The sequence below is a fragment of the Theropithecus gelada genome, chromosome 10, assembly GCF_003255815.1.
Source record: "Theropithecus gelada isolate Dixy chromosome 10, Tgel_1.0, whole genome shotgun sequence".
Classification (NCBI taxonomy): domain Eukaryota; kingdom Metazoa; phylum Chordata; class Mammalia; order Primates; family Cercopithecidae; genus Theropithecus; species Theropithecus gelada.
This window is the reverse complement of record NC_037678.1, coordinates 7,262,835-7,280,701: the sequence shown is the minus strand read 5'-3', so window position 1 is coordinate 7,280,701 and position 17,867 is coordinate 7,262,835. Positions and strand designations below refer to the sequence as shown.

Here is a 17,867-nt window from a genome sequence, read left to right as displayed (position 1 = left end):
GTCACCCAGCAGCCAGTGGCAGAAGAGGGCCTCGGGGACACACACATCCGCTTTAAGAGCCACATGCTTCCCATGACAAGATACTGTTCTTCTGTGACAGACTCTGAACTCCCTCTGTTACAGGTTGAATTATGTCCCTTCAAAAGATGCTGAATTCCTAACTCCTAGTACTTGTGAATGTGACTTTTGTTGGAAATAAGGTCTTGGCAGATGTCCAGGTTAAGATGAGATTGTTAGGGTGGGCCCTGAGGCAACACGACCGGTGTCCTTATAAAAAAGAAAAATTTGGACACAGAGCCAGACACACATAGAGCTGAGACAACATGAAGACAGAGGGAGAGTGCCATCTACAAGCCAAGGAATCCCTGATGTTACCAGAAGCTATGAGAAAGGCCTGAACAGATGATCCCTTGAAGCTCTCAGAAGGAACTACCCTGCCTACACCTTGAGTTTGGACTCCTAATCAAGATAATCCATTTCTGTTAAGTCCTAGTTTGTTACTTTGTCATGGCAGCCCCAGGAAACTGATACAGGTTATTAGTAATTTATCAGACTACGGGGCAACTAGAAAAACTGTGGTAATAGGGGCCACACAAAAATACCTGAAGTAATGCCTGAGGTAAGGCGATGGGTCACGCCTGTAATCCCAGCACTTTGGGAGGTCGAGGTGGGCAGATCACCTGAACCCAGGAGTTCCAGAGGCCTGGGCCATATAGTGAGACCCTGTCTCTACCAAAAAAACCCAAAAGTGAGCCAGTAGCAGTGGAATGTGCCTGTGGTCCCAGCTATTCTGGAGGCTGAGGTGGGAGGATTACCTGAGTTCCAGACGTTAAGGCTGCACTGAGCCATACTGCAATCCAGCCTGGGTGACAGAGTGAGACTCTCTCAGAAGAAAACCAAAATGCCTGAGGTATGCATGATATTAAAGGGAAAAGCAAGGGGCAAACGTGTGCTGACTATCTGATCACCACTATGGTAAAAACACACTTGGATGCAGATGGAAGACTGACAGGAAATACACCAGCACAACTAAGATGCCTGCCATTTTTTTCTCCCTACTCTTCTACATTTTTCCAACTTGATTCAGCAAATGTGGACTACTCTTGTAATTTTTGTTTGTTTGTTTTTGAGATGGAGTTTCACTCTTGTCGCCGGGCTGGAGTGCAATGGTGTGATCTTGGCTCACTGCAACCTCTGCCTCCCAGGTTCAAGCAATCCTCCTACGTTAGCCTCCCAAGTAGCTGGGATTACAGGCATGTGCCCAGCTAATTTTTGTAGTTTTAGTAGAGAGAGGGTTTTGCCATGTTGGTCAGGCTGGTCTTGAACTCCTGACCTCAGGTGATCCACCCGCCTTGGCTTCCCAGAGCGCTGGGATTACAAGTGTGAGCCACCATGCCTGGCCTCTTATAAATTTTACACAATTGGCTTAAAAATGTATTTGGACCATGGGAAGATGGAGGTATATAAGATCATGGGCCAAATTGTGTCCCTTCAAAATTCCTTTTTTGAAGGAATTCAACTCCCTAGTACCTGAAAATGTGACTATATTTGCAGACAGGGCCTTTAGAGAGAAAATTAAGTTAAAAATGGAGTTTGTAGGGTGGGCCCTACTCCCATATGACTGTGTTCTTATAAGAAGAGAAGATTAGGCCCAGGTGCAGTGACTGGCCGGGCAAGGTGGCTCACACACATAATCCCAGCACTTCGGGAGGCCAAGGCAGGCGGATCACAAGGTCAGTAGTTCGAGACCAGCCTGGCCAACATGGCGAAACCCTGTCTCTACTAAAAATACAAAAATTAGCCGGGTGTGGTGGCACATCTGTAATCTCAGCTACTTGGGAGGCTGAGGCAGGAGAACTGCTTGAACCCGGGAGATGAAGGCTGCAGTGAGCTGAGATCGCACCACTGCATGCTTGGGTGACAAAGCAAGACTCCATCTCAAAAAAAGAAGAAGAGGAGATTAGGACAGGGAGAGACACCAGACATGTGCATGCACAGTGGGAAGACCGTGTGAAGACACAAGGAGAAAGAAGGTAGCCACCTGTAAGCCTGACAGAGGAGCGGGGCCGCCGAAAAACCAACCCTGCTCACACCTTGATCTTGGACTGCCAGCCTCCAGAAATGTGACAAAATAAACTTCTGTTGTCTAAGCCATCCAGTCTGTGGTATTTTGTTACAACAACCCTGGCAAACTAATACAGGAAGCCAAAGGAAGGCAAACCTTCCCATGGCCCCCGACTCTGTAAGGTGGAGCAAAGCAACAGGCAGGGTGTGCCCAGAGGGCAGGCTGTGGCTGTATCACTCACCCAGGCAGTTGTGTCCATCATGTGCCAGCATGAAGCCATCAAAGCAGGTGCACCTGTAGTTCCCTGGGATGTTGATGCATTCGTGGACACAGCCCCCGTTGTAGTAGTCATTCTCACACTCGTCAATGTCTGCAAAACGAAGGGCACGAGAGGTGTCAGAAGAGCCTGGTGGTCCCCTCTCCCAACACCAGGGAAGCCACTGGGATATGAGTGATTAGGGGATGATTCAACAAGTATTCACTTCAGTGCTCCCTGGGAGCTGGGGACTTGAGGATTATAAAAATGCTAATCATGTGTGGGGTGTCTTCCAGTTCCTACCACAGTGAACAGGCAAGATTCACACCTAGTTCTGCCTCCCCCGAGCCAGTGTACAATTTCCGAAAACTAGCTCTCTTGAAGCAGGCGGTACTGAGTAAAATTAACTGCACATCAACAAAAAGTGTAATATCTGGAATGAAAGAAAAGTCCACTAATTCCTCCAAACAGTTTCTTTCCACATCAGAGTCTGATGCCTGCATTTCAACTGCTCCAGCTTCCTTGCTATAACAAAGGCTCCTCTCTCATAAACAATGGCCAATAGCCTCGGTAAAGGTCACCCTTTTTGCTCTTTTAAGGCTTTTTCAACATTTCCCGTCAGGGGTCAAAGGGCTATCAATTCTGGCGTTCCAGAGAGATTTTAGAGACCCTGGAGAATGACAGGAACATGCCTAGTTAACCTTGTCTGAGCTGCTTCCACGCCCAAGTCCTGCTTGTAAGGCCATGTCATTACCTCTTCAATCCCACACTAACTCAGTGATACAGGCACCATTCTCACTTTTCCAATTTTGCAAGAGCACTGAAGAAACCGAAGCACAGTGAGGCTAAAACCTCACAGATGGTCACACGTCACACACCTAGAAAGTGGCACGAATGGTATTCAAACCCGTGGGATTCAAACCCTTCGGCTTCAGAGCCCAAGGGGCCTAACCTCGGTCACACCCGGCCTCCTTGTGAGGGCACCAGGCACAGCAAGAATCTGCCAGCCGGGGGTGCCGGCTCTTCTGCAGGGTCTTCAGCATCTCCCCGAGATCCCTCTGGCTTCACTCATCTCAACTGACAGTCACCCTGACCTCCAGAGGCTCCAAGACATGCTGGGGAGAGAAGAGGGCCGGAAATGTCCCCCACAGGGGAATGGAACCGGAACCGGAAGTGCATCTCAGGAGGCTACTGAGGAGGAAGCTGCGGTCCCTCCCCTATGGCGTAGAAGAGGGATTTTTGAGGCTGGGTTCCAGCTTTGAAAGTGGGGTGGGGCCATCCTGTAGAAAAAGAGAGCCTGTAGAAGGCAGGCCTGGCTTCCCTCAATCGCTGGAGGAGCTGCTGCAGGGAGACACGGAACTCCTTGCTTTCTCCCTACTGGTCTAGACAGCAGAGCTACTCACAGTGAGGGGAAGCCATGGGGCCAATGAACGTTCATGGGTAGGAGTGCTGGTCTGCAAAGTAGAAGCTGTTGCAGGAGGTAGAGAGCTCCCTGACTCTGGAGGTGACTAAGCACTGCCACGATGCCTGCCAGAGACACTGCAGAGCAAAGGGGATAACTTTGGTGAAAACAGCAGAAGTGAATGCGCCAGAGTACAGGGTCTGGGCTGTGCAGCCACTCTTGGTGTCCACCCAGCCACAATGAGGGAAGAACAAAGTAGCCTGGGCTGGGTCACCAAAGGATGAAGAGATAGGAGTCCTCTCCTAATCTGCCTACAGGGGCACCTGCATCAGTTCCCAATTCTGCAGCTCATTTGAATTGTTTTGTTTTGTTTGTTTGTAGAGACAGGGCCTCACTATGTTGCCGAGGCTAGACTCAAACTCCTGGGCTTAAGGGATCCTCCTGCCTCAGCCTCCCTAGTAGCTGGAATTATAGGCATATTCCACTGTGCCTGGCTCTGAGCTGTTTTTAATTCTGATATTTAATCCACTTATAAATTGCAAATAAAATTAAGGGAGAATGTGATATTTTATGTTTATTGAAAAGGCACATAGATGTTATTTATTTATTTATTTTTTGTTTTTATTTTTTATTTTTTTTGAATCAGTGTCTCCCTCTGTCGCCCAGGCTGGAGTGCAGTGGCACGATCTCAGCTCACTGCAACCTCCACCTCCTGGGTTCAAGCAATTCGCCTGCCTCAGCCTCCCGAGTAGCTGAACTACAGGCATGTGCCACCACAGCTGGCTAATTTTTTGTATTTTTAATAGAGACGGGGTTTCACCGTGTTAGCCAGGATGGTCTCCATCTCCTGATCTCATGATCCACCCACCTCGGCCTCCCAAAGTGCTGGGATTATGGGCGTGAGCCACCTCGCTCGGCATAGATTTTAAAAAACTGAGAGATACTGATTACTTCCCAGTCTCTGTTTGCAGCCCTGACCTTTCTCCAGAGCCCCAGAGAGACTAATGCAACCACCTCTTCCCCTGGGTATTCCAAAGGTACTCCAAAGGCGACAAAGCCCAGCTTTAACTCATCGACCTGCAGTTACCTGGGGTTCCTCATCCCGGTAAATATTGTTTTCCTTCCACTGCTCCCTTAACATCAAATCAGCTACCAAAGCGTGGTTTCTTTACACCCTTAATATAGGTACAGTCTGTCCACTAGCCACTTATTTTCACTACCTGTCAGCATGAGTATCACCTCACATCCGATTCGACTCAGCAGCCCCCAAACTGTTCCCTCCCTCCTTTCCTCCCTCAAGCAGGTGATTCAGGGGGAAGCTGGCCTGGTCCTAACTCTGGGGGCGGAGACTTATCAGTCTCATCCAGACAGCACATGCCACTAGCAATTGCTGTTGGTCCCAAGGTTGGTAGGTGACTTAGGCTGGATCAATCAGACTGAGGAAAAGGACTTTTACTCCATGTTTGGGTAAAATAATTTTCTCTCATCTTGTACCTCAGAAGGAGGTATCTACTCCTGAAATATACACAAGCCCTTTTAATTCTCACAGCAACACTCTGGAGTAGGTGTTTTAACTCCATTTTATGGTTGAACAAACTAAAGTGCAGAGAAGTTAGATAATTGCTCAAGGTCACATAGTAAGTGGTAGGGCAAGGATCAGAACAAAGGTCTTTCGGTCTGTGAAGCCCACATCCTTTCTAATAAGTTAGAATGCCTGTGACATGCCAGTCATTGACAAAATGCTTTATACATGATACAATATTTCACCCTTGGCACATTTATACTGTGTACTGAGAAAGTACTATCCAATAATCCAAATACCCGTTTACCCATCTATCCTTCTACTTGTTCTGCATCTGTCTATACACACACACATATACACGTGTGCATGCCTATCTATCTACCCAAATAACCAACCAGCCAGCCATGCATCCTTTCATCCAAACACCCATCTACCCTTCCACTATCCATCCATCTACTCACCCTCAACCTATCCATTCAAATATCTACCCAACCATTCTTCCATTTATCGATTTGTGCTAAATTTTATCCATCTAAATATCCAGTGTGCTGACCACCCTTCCATTTCTCCAATCACCTATTCACCCATCCATTTATCCAGCCAAACGTTCACGCATACATCCAAACATGCATGCATGCATCCATCTGTCTAAATATTCAACCAGATACCTATCCTTCCATTCATCTAAGCACTGACCCATCCACCCATCCATCCATCCAAGTGCTTAGCTACTCATCTGTATATTCATTGATTCAAATACTCACCCTTCTATCCAGACACACATACACTCATGCTCATGCACACACACACACACACACACACACACACACACACACACACACGCATTCAAACATCTACCTACCCATCCATCCATCCAAACTTCTATTAACTCACTGATTCCTTCAAATATCCATCCAAACAGCTTACAAAATATGTACAACAATTTTTTTCAAACAGAATAAGATGCTAGGATGAAGAAAAATAAATGAGGTTGAAGAATAAGATAAAGTTGGTGAAAACATACAAAAACACATTTGATAATTGCAGCACAATGACAGAAGGTGGGCTGTGAGCTTCCTAAATGCCAAGACAAAGACAAGGAAAGAAACACAATCGGTTATAGAGTCGCTGCATCTATAAAATGTAATCCAAGTGGCTATTTTAATGGTGGTAAGCTCTGACAAACCTCAGACCTCCTAGTGAGGGAATGTCTTCCCCTGCTTAGAGAATATCATACACTTTAATTTTCCTGGCACAGTTCCAGTTTATGCCAGTTGTTGGGGTATAATTATTAACAGTAGTTATTAACCTTTTTATTATTAAAATGATAAACTATCTGATCACCACACCCATAAGGCAGTATAAAGATATCATTGAATAGTCAATAAAACAGCTCTACCCATTTCCTGCCTTTGACTCCCCGTAAGGTAGGCCACAATAATTGCCAGTGCGCTGGAGAGTGCCAAGATATTTGCTGCTTGCATTTCTTTCCTCAATCCATCCCCAATTAGTTCTCCTAGATTGAGCATCTCTCAGAATGACCAGTTCTTCTCCAATCCCCAGGCCTGCTGTGGCAGCCAGCTTTACCTCCCAGTGCCCTGGATGGAGGACGTCGGCTCCTAAACCAAACTTTCCCTGATTTTCCATGTTTGTACCTGGAATTTTTGTTCTAAAATCATGTGAGCCTCCTCCTTTAATACCTAAGAGATAAACACACAAACAAACCAGCTAAAAAAATCTGCCAAAGCAGGTGAATTTATTACTATAAAAATATATCCAGGAGTCGCCGCCCCAGAAGAGGCACCACAGACCTCCAAGACGCTCATCCGACTCAGACCATTTTTTCAGGACTGAAAGCCAGAGAACAAGGAACAGGCAGGTGGAGCGGGGAGATGGTAAAGGAACGGAGGGGACAGAGCTCAGTTCTGTGGATGTTTATTCTTTAAGGGCTGTTGTGGATTGAACTGTGTCCCCACAAAAAGATATGTTGAGGTCCCAACCCCCAGGACCAGAGAATGTGATCTGACTTGGAAGTAGGGTCTTTGCAGATGTAATCAAGTTCCGATGAGGTCATACTAGATTAAGGTGGGCCTTAATACAATGCTGCTGTCCTAAGAAGAGGGAAATTGGACACAGACATACAGGGAGAAGAATACCATGTGAAGACACACAGACATACGGAGAGAAGGCGGCCGTGGGATGATGAAGGCAGAGACTGGAGTGAGGCAGCTGTATGTGAGGCCAGGGTAAGAGCTGCCATCACACAGAAGAGGCTGAGGCTCAGCATCACTGAGGACCTTGTCTTCAGGCCCCCAGCCAGTGTTTGCATTCAAGTGCAGACTTGATTCCCACATTTGGAGCCACATCCTTGGGGTGTGTGAGATGAATATTTTTAAGAAGTGCTTCATGCTCCTAGCCAGGTGTGGTGGCGCATGCCTGTAATCCCAGCTACTCAGGAGGCTGAGGCAGGAGAATCCCTTGAACCTGGGAGGCGGAGGTTGCAGTGAGCCGAGATTGCACCACTACACTCCAGCCTGGGCAACAAGAGCGAAATTCCGTCTCAAAAAAATAAAATAAAATAAAAAAATAAAAAAAGTGCTTCATGCTCCAAAGAGTCATTAAGGAGAAAAGTGGGGAAGAGGTGTCATGGGTATTATTATTTTTATTTCCAAGGTCTGTACCTACCCTTGAGGTTGACGAGGGGTGGTGACAGTGGAGGGGTGGTGACAGGGATGGTTCGCATGAATGGAGAAAGTGGGCAGGACAAAAGATCTGACCAGCTTTCAGAGCCCTGGGCACAGGAGATGAGAAGTCCAACAATTCACTCCAAGCATCGCTGTTCCTTCCCCTGCTTGGATTTTTTTTTTTTTTTTTTTTTTTAATGAAAACTCAATTCCCAACAGAAGACAGCTCCCAGCATCTAACAGAACAGAGAAAAGCAGCACAGAGAACTGCTCATTATGGAATTTTTGAAAGGTCACTCAGCTCTGCTTTTTGTGTATTGAAAGGCAGCACGCACACACACAACCCCATAGCTGTGCTTCCACGCCAACAGCGCGGGTTTGGAACCCATATAGGGTAAGGTATTTTTTTTTAAATCATTGAATTCAAAATTGATTCTTGCTGCTCCATAAAATATACATTTATTCTGTGGTGTCTAAGTGCTAAAAGATCCTATTGCAATGAATCAGAGAGACTTTTCATTTTATTTTAATACTATTTTAGGGCATTTTCCTCAAAATCAGGACTGACTAGAAACCTTCTCAAAATTAAGGATTTTTAAAGCATCCCACTCTCTACTCTCAGGGATCATTACTGAAAACGTCTTCTCATTTCCCCCTGAAACTGGCATTTTTCTAGACATTCCTCAAGAACAGTAGAGACCAAACGCTCTAACAAAGAGCCCTTTCCTGGCTGGGCGCTAGCACGTCCTCTCCTTTGTCTGGGGGCTTTAAGAAAAACCGTGCCCTCCTTAGATCAGGCAACCATTCGGGGAGAGATGTATGGCTTAGGAAGTTGAGTCCTTATTGATGAATAAATCTTAATCCGGTTTGTTGGCTAATTATGCTCCAGGGAAGGTAGTTTCTTGGGCTGCCTAGCAGGAAGGATTAAGCCCCTGTCTCCGGTGGCTCGGGGTTAAGCTCTGGGTTTGTAATGACTGAGTAATGAGACCCGCTCTCTGAGGGCCCCTGGCATCCATCGATCAGGTTTCCCTTCTGCAGAGACAATGCCAGAAGTGGGCCCAGCAGTTAATTACGGGAAAGGTCAAAGGGCACGTAAAACTAACACAAATCTATATACTTTTTCATTCCTAACTGCACACAATGACCGTGGCTCAGCCAGAGGGTGGGAAGGTTCCCTCCTGCTTCCCACTCTGTGATTCAAGATAACCGTGGGGTTGGAGCTGCTCAGTGACCTCTCCCAGTCCCTTATGTGGCTTCAGGCCTCCACACTTTGACTCATGCTGTTCCCTCTGCCTGGAGGTCCTTCCCTCCACAACATCCACTCACTTCTGCATCCTGAGCCCCAGCACCACCTCCTCCCGGAAGCTTTTGCTCATCTTCGAGCAGATCTAGCCCCTCCCCCAGCCCAAGCAGGCACTAGCATTATTCTTGCTTGCTTGTGTCTGTGTCCTTTGATGCTGCAAATCCATGAGAATGAGAACCATGTCCTGTGCAGCTTGAGCCTCAGAACCAAGCAGAGCCCGAGCATGTTCAAAGGAATCCTCTGGGCATTGCATGAATGAACAATCACGACAGTGGCCTTGCTGAGCGACTCTCATGACACGTCAGGCCGTCTGCAGGCCCCACACACAGGACTGCCCTGAGAGCTGGATACCACCATCTCTATCTCACAGCAGCAAACCAAGGCTCAGAGACATCGCCTGCCCTGCCTCAGATCACACAGCAAATGCAAGGGGAGCCGGCAAGGGAGCCAGGCGGCTTGACTTCAGAGTTAGTGATGTCTCTGTCACAAGATCATATAGTCGATGATTCTGTTTACGTCAAATCTCCAGAAAAACCAAATCTGCTAAGACAAAAAGCAGATGAGAGCTTTCCTAATACTGGAGGGGCTGCAGACTTCGGGAGTGGTAGAGGATGGTCAAGGAGCATGGGGTTTCTTTTTGGAGTAATGAAAAGATTCTAACACTGGACTGGGCAGGGTAGCTCACGCCTGTAATTCCAGCACTTTGGAAGCCTGAGGCGAGTGCATCACCTGAGGTCAGGAGTTTGAGACCAGCATTGTGGCCAACATTGTGAAACCCTGTCTCTACTAAAAATACAAAAAATTAGCCAGGCATGGTGGTGCACGCCTGTAATCCCAGCTACTCAGGAGGCTGAGGCAGAAGAATCACTTGAATCCAGGAGGCGGAGGTTGCAGTGAGCCAAGATCATGCCACTGCACTCTAGCCTGGGCGACAGAGCAAGACTCTGTCCCCCCCCCCGCCAAAAAAAAAAAAAAAAAAGGCCGGGCATGGTGGCTCACACCTGTAATCCCAGCACTTTGGGAGGCCGAGGCAGGCGGATCACGAGGTCAGAAGATCGAGACCGTCCTGGCTAACACGGTGAAACCTCGTCTCTACTAAAAATACAAAAATATTAGCTGGGCGTGGTGGCGGGCGCCTGTAGTCCCAGTTACTCAGGAGGCTGAGGCAGGAGAATGGCGTGAACTCGGGAGGCGGAGCTTGCAGTGAGCTGAGATTGCGCCACTGCACTCCAGCCTGGGCGACAAAGCGAGACTCCGTCTCAAAAAAAAAAAAAAAAAATATATATATATATATATATATATATATATACACACACACACACACACACACATATATACACACATATAATAAATAAAAAAAGATACTAACATTGATTGTGGTAATGGACTGGCAATGTGAATATACTAAAGGCATTGAATTGTATACTTTTAATGAGTGAATTGTACAGTATGTGAATTATATTGCGATAAAGCTGTTTAAAAATAGAAGTCAAACAAGCTAATGCTGTGGGTGTTCTTCTCCACTGGCCTGGTCGCATCTCCAGGGATCTCTGCCTGCATGAAGGGCAACCACAAGGAGGCTGGCTCTGAACTGACCTCAAATGCCACCTGCCCAGCTTGGGGTCACGGTGGGCCGTGTTGCTACCAAGAAGCAGGGGAGATTTCCCACCAAACCAATATGACGAAGACCAGTTCATTATTTCCTTTCTCCCTCAAAAATGCCCTGAAGCCCTTGCTGAGGGCTGCTCCTGGGCTCCCGCATCAGGACTAACGGACGCTGAGGCAGCCTGGTCAAGAGAAAACGGAGTCGTTGGCGCGTGTGAGATGGAAGCCAGGAGAGACCGCGGGGAACCTGCCAGGCTTGAGTCTAGTTCTGCCAGCCCTCAGTCAAGGCCCCTGTTCCACCCTCCTGCCCGTTACAGGCAGTCATTCCCCCATCCCCTTAGGGAAAGGCCAAGGAGAGGCCCGAGACCCAAACACTGCAGGTTCTGTGGGGCCGCTCCACAGGTCCAGCCACCTCCGAGCTCAGGAGGACAATCACACACAGGAAGGTGCCTGAAAACCTGGGCCGGCCCTTAGAATTAGTAAGCTGGATCCTAGAGCACCCTGGATTTTATCAAGGTGTCACTGAGGCCCAAAGAGGGGAGCTGAAAGACAAATCTTAGCAGATCAGGGGCTGACGACACCTTGAACTCAGGGCTCTCGGCCTGGCCTTCTCTCTCTCATCTCAGGATCCAGCAGTGGGCAGGGCCTGAGCTTGCCTGGTGCAATTCGGGTTCATTCCCCTTGTCTCCGAACCCCCGGGTGGCCTTCCTCTCCAATGTAATAAAATAACAGCAGTGGCAACTCCACACCAGGCACCATCTTGATGGTAACTGGCTTAATCCTCCCTACAGTCATGCAGAAAGGTCTTCACTTCCCATGGCTCATAGAAAAAGAAACTGAGGCTCAGAAACTTCAGTGTCTTTCCCAAGATCACCCAGCTAGAAGGTGGTGAAGGCAACATTTGAACCTGGGCAGGCTGGTCCCAGACTCTACCTTCCTCACCTCGACACAGTTGTCCAGAGAAGATGGCATCTCTGTGAACCAGGAATCTGGTGCCCGCGGGCCTTGTGAAGGATCAGGCCACCTCTCTGCCTTCTTCCCTCCCATGCCAATGCTGTCCTGGGCCAGGCCTTTTGCCCTTAGCCTGGACCTTGGCCACAAGGCGCTGCCAGCCTGGAGAGGGGAATGACCCAGACACAGATGCACACAAACTCATGTGCTCCTGCCCACAGACCGACCAGGCCCACGTCTGCCCGCAGGGCTGGCAGTGGGAAGGGACAGTTGGCTAAGCCCCACTGAAGCCCACCCCTCATGCTGGACAGACTGAGGCCAGCATTGGGCGCCATGGAAACGAGGAGCACCCTGAGGAAGGAGCTGCCCACAGCGAGGGTCCAAGGGGCCTGAGATCTCCTGCCCCCGCTGAACTCTGATGTCAGGATGCAAAGGCCGGAGAGGCCCACAGACTTGGCCCAGGCCACACAGGGCTGGAACCCGGTCTCCATGGACACACTCCCAGCTCCATTCCCCTCTATAAGAGAGGCAGGAGGTCTAGACAGAAGACATAGGGGTTCCTGGAGAGAGGGGAGCACATTGAAGACCCTGGAGGGAGTGGGGAGTGATCTACGCCAGTGGCTGCTGTTAACCCAGGCCAGGCATCCAACCAGCTGGCTGAGGTTTTACACTCTTTCTAGCCAGAGGCCGCAGCCCTGGCCCATCTGGAAGCCCGTCTGGGAGCACCCTCTGAGACCCCCTGACCTTGCCCGTTCACACAAGGCCCCGAGCCCTCTTTGTCTCAAGGCCTTTAGGGAAGGCCGTCATCCATTTCAGTAGCATTCAAAGGCACACAAGTCCACGGTTTATTTTCTTAGAAATAATGGTTTTTGCTGGTTAGCATTCCTCGGATGGAAAAACAAATACAGCCACTGTAATAAGAAGCGGCTAAGAGGAGGCGAGAGGGCCCAGAAGAAGGGGGCAGAGAGGGGCTGCTGCCTGGGGAGCTGGAGGACATGGAGGGTGGGAGGTGGGGGCAGAGACTCCTAAAAAAGAAATGGGGAATTAGAGAGAGGGAAAAAAAAAACCCAACATGCAGGCACTGGTGCAGCCTTCAACACATTCTCACAGACAGTGAGGCCCCTTCCCTCCTCAAATCTCTACTCCAGTGCACATTCTGTAGGGCAGGTGTTGTGGCTCCCATGTGGTGAATGAGGAAACCAGGACTCAGAATGGTCAAGTCACCGCTGGCTCACGGAGTTAGAAGGGACGGAAATGCAGGCCTCTAAATCCTTGCTACAAATGCTTCCACTGACCATCACAGCTGGAAGGAGCATCAGAGACCTGCTTCTGCTATGCTTTCCTAACCTAGCCCAGAGGACACCTCCTCTAAGAAGCCCTCCTGACTTTCTTCCCCTCCTTGGCAGAGATATGCACTTTCTCTACTTCAACAAAACAACACCCTGTTTTGTTTGTATTTTCATTGCTGCACTTTCCACATCCTATTATGATCACATCTTTTCCAATCTGTGTCTCCCACAAGGCAAGTCAAACGCAGGAAACATGTTTCAGCCCCAGCACCTAGCTTGGCACAGAGTAGGTGCTCAGTAAACATTCTTGATACTCAACTGAAAACAGTCCAGTGCACACACACTTTACAGATGGGCAAACTGAGGCTCAGAGGTGAACTTGCCTCCAATGTTTAAATGCGGTAGCATGAGTTTTTTACTTTTTCCTCCTAAAAATGGACATTGGCTCCAAGAACTCTGCAAGAACCCTAATCAGCAGCAGAGCTGGCAAGCAACATTGCCTAATTGCTAGCTGACAGCACCTTGGAATTTTAAGTCACATCCAATTTCTTCCTGCCTGCTGGTCTGCTGGACTTGAGCACTTTCATCTTCGGCAGAGCACACGTTAGCATGCATAATTGCATGTTTTAAGACTTGAAGGAGAAGAATTTCCCCTTCTCTCCCCCCACCCTCCCACCTCCTACTGCCTTTCCTGGCCTCCCAAAAAGCAGAATTTTATCTCGAGTCTCAATAATGTGTGTAGTAATGATGATGAAAATGATTTAATAAGGTCATGGACATTATTTCCTAAGAAGGTCAAATTGGTTTTAAGATTTTTTTTTTCTGATGTTAAACTAAATGGATCACTGAGTATGTTATTAGGAATTTTGTTAAAACACTTTAATAACATGCTCTGTAATCCACCTAACTTCAGTGATTGACAAGTAGACCCTGGGGATATAAAATTCAGGAAGTGACTATTTACATTCATTACATACACACTAATTTTGTGATCTCTGACGGCCACAAGGTTGTCATGTTTTTCCTTTTCACACAAAAAGAGGAAAATAGTAATATATTTGATATACTGTGGCCCAAACAAAAAGTTATTTCCCCCAAGAGTTTTAATTATAGCATTTTGGAAAAGGCCCGAGTTGGAACTTGCAAGTGGAATAAACCACTTGAATAAATGGTCTAAAAAATTAAGTACACATAGAAGGGGTGATGTGTGCTGTTGGTTCAGACTAAACAGTGATTATCAAGAGGGTCTTAGTTATTTAAACAAGCCATTTGAGGGTGGTTTGCTCCTCGTTTGGGGCCTGGTCCTGATTATAAACGAGAGCTTTTAATTAAGATTAGTAGGACCCAATTCAAGCTATAATTTGGTCCTTTTCCCTAGCAAATGTCTATGAAAACAAGGCAATTAAGGTTAAATGAGTTGAAGTATTTAAAGGGGATGAAATGCCCCTTCCTCACCCCCAGCCTGCCCCCTCAGCAGAATAAGCACAAACAGGCCTGGTTAATTCAGACCAGGAAGCCAGTGCGGGAATGGCCTGGCAGATTCCGAAAGGCCCATGCTCCCAGGGCCGGGTGAGCCGCGGATGCACACGCTTAGCTAAATGGACAGGGAAGAGGAAATGGAGTATGTAAAGGTCCAGAGGTAGGAACAAGCTGGCAAGTTTGATGAACTAAAAGAAGACAGTGAGGCTGGGTAGGGAGGGATGGATAAAAAATGGCCGGGTGCAGTGACTCATGCCTATAATCCCAGTACTTTGGGAGGCTGAGGCAGGCGGATCACTTGAGGTCAGGAGTTCGAGACCAGCCTGGCCAACATGGTGAAACCCCATCTCTACTAAAAATACAAAAAATTAGCTGGGCATGGTGGTGCGCACCTGTAGTCCCAGGTACGTGGGAGGCTGAGGCATGAGAATCCCTTGAAACTGGGAGGCGGAGGTTGCAGTGAGCCGAGATTGAGCCACTGAACTCCAGCCCGGGTGACGAAGCAAAACTTCATCTCAAAAACAAACAAAAATAACAATAATAGCTCACAACACAGCAAGGCCCCACCTCTAAAATAAATTAAAATAATAACAGTATCACAAATGGTAGCTTCCAGCCCCTCCCATTCCAAGGTCCTGTCTCAGACCAGCCAGCAGAGCAAGGGAACGAGTACGTGTAGAAGCAGAGGGGCTGTGCAGCCCCCTCGATCCCTCCATAGTGAAGGAGCCTTCCCTATTGCTTTCCAATGGGCTGATGGGGGCCTGGCCTGATGCTGGGACCCCTTGGCTGATGGGGGATGGATGGAACCCAGGCCTTGCTGCCTCTCACCTGGGAGGCCTGGCTAGAGACAGACCTCTCTGGAACCAGTTTCCCCAGGTGAATTCTGCCATCGGTCCACACCAGTTATACTCAGACTAGCTCTCTCCCTGTCCAAGCCTCTGCTTCCTCATCTGTAGAACCCTCAGAGTCTGTGAGGTTCTGGGAGGCCTTCCTGGGTCCTCCCAGCATGGATAAGGGTCATTCACTGCCCACTGACACCAGCTCTGGGCTTAGCCCTGAGGGAAGTTGCATGGGTCCTCACAATCTAGTGTGACAGGAGCACTGAGTGAGGATGCTCACAGGTGATAAGTCCCCTGTCTGGGAGACCAGAGATGGCTTCCTGGAGGAGGAGACCCTTTCATCCAGCAAATGCCATCCACACCCTGTGCCAGGCCCAGTCTCTAGGTTCCAGGGATGGGAGCTGACGGATCCCAGATCCAGTCTTTGAGGAGCTCACATTCCAGGAGGAGACGTGGGACAAGCTAAGTGCAGTGTGGCATGGACTACAATGGTGGTGTGTATGGACCTGGGTTGGGCTGCAAAGAGGGGTGGCAGCTGTCACTCACAGGGGCTGCCTCAATGCCCTTCGAAGTTTCTTCCAACTCCACACAGCCATGAGTCTACCTCAAGGTACTTCAGATTCAATCAATAAAACAGTGCTTTATCTCCAGCCCTGCTCAGAGCCTTTCCCGGCTGTCTGAGGCACTCACCCATCTGGCTACAGCAAGCCCTCTGCCAGCATTAGACTCCTGGGCACAGATGCAACATGTCTGCACACATGGAGGCCATGGCATCATCGCATATGCCCACTGGCCATGAGGCAAGTTGCCCCTGAAGGTGAGAAAAGAAACCGTTCCCAGAATGGGGGGCAGGTGGCCTTCAGGGCTGGATTTGCTAACAGGGATTTTGCAAGCAGCAGGTTTCAAGGTGACCTGGTGAAGTGGGTAAGAGGCTCGGTCAGCCTCACATCGGGCTTCCCACAACCCAGGCTTGGGTTGTGAAAATGATAGAGAAAGTATGTTTCGGGCACTGATTAGTTGGTGAAGACAGAGCTGACAGTCCCTGTGGGAGAGCCAGTTAAAAGTAGGCAGTATCACCCAGCGGTCAAGAGGACAGACCTTGGGAACTGCCAGTTTGGGGCTTAAATTCTAGCTGCCCTCTATCAACTGTGTGACCTTTGGCCAGTCACTTTACCTCTCCATGCCTGTTTCCTTGCTTGAAAAATGGAAGGCATACTCCCTATCTGGTAGGGTTCTTGAGAGGATTAAATGAGATCATGGACATGGAGCATGTAGTGGGGTGTCTGGAAGCAAACACTCAACATATTGGTGAAAAACTGGGGAGACTGTGGCAGCCACATCCTCGGGGAAGGCTCTGCTGAGAGTCCGTCCTCTATGCTTATTACAGCAAAGAGCACAGTCAGTGAGATCTGCAGGACAGGGGGCTCACTGCCTCCAAGACTCCAACGCCAGCCTCGGCAGAACCCAACTCCAGCTCAGGACCTGCAGATGCAGGAGCCCAGGGAAGGAAAGCAAGTTTCATCTACTGCAGAAATGACTGGAGGGCGTGGTGATTGATTATTAATGTCTGCTATGGCAGAAGGTGACGGCATATTTGCCATCCCCGAAGTAGGCTTAGTTGAACAAAGGAAAGTCTTCTTTCCTATGTATTTTTTTATTGTACATTCTCGATAAGCAGCCATCTGTGAATGGCACACCTGACTGTCCACCTCTGTGGGGATATAGGTATATGCATATGGTTTATATGAACAGTCGATGAACCAGAATACCTCACTTCCCAACCATTTTAGGTCCCAGAAATTGTTGGAAAAGACAAAGTTTTAGTTCTTTCATATCTTGAACAACATTGTGATCATTGACATTGACATGGTGACGATGATGATGATCAGATACATCATCATCATCATCTTCATCAGCACCATCATCATCAATATCACCATCACCATCACCCTCATCAATAGCACCATAACAGCACCATCAACATTATCATCACCCCCATCACCCTGATCATCAATAGCACCATTATCATCATCATCACCATCATCACCATCATCACCATCATCACCATCATCACCATCATCACCATCACCATCATCATCACCATCATCACCATCATCACCATCACCATCATCACCACCATCACCATCACCATCATCACCATCATCACCATCACCACCATCACCACCATCACCACCATCACCACCATCACCATCATCACCACCATCATCACCATCATCACCATCACTATCATCACCATCATCACCATCACCATCATCACCATCATCATCACCATCATCACCATCATCATCATCACCACCATCATCACCATCACCATCATCACCATCATCACCATCATCACCATCACCATCACCATCATCACCATCATCATCACCATCACCATCATCACCATCATCACCATCACCATCATCACCATCATCACCATCATCACCATCATCACCATCATCACCATCA

The 17,867-nt window shown here is 48.3% G+C and overlaps 1 protein-coding gene across 2 annotated transcripts in view; it reads right to left on the bottom strand.

Annotated features, from left to right (window-relative positions):
• SCUBE1 (signal peptide, CUB domain and EGF like domain containing 1) overlaps positions 1-17,867 on the bottom strand; it is a 141,862-nt gene that overhangs the window by 114,409 nt on the left and 9,586 nt on the right. For both annotated transcript variants that reach the window (XM_025399327.1, XM_025399328.1), the window contains exon 3: positions 2,307-2,435. In XM_025399327.1, coding sequence (XP_025255112.1) covers positions 2,307-2,435 — 129 coding nt within the window. The remainder of the gene's footprint in view (positions 1-2,306; positions 2,436-17,867) is intronic.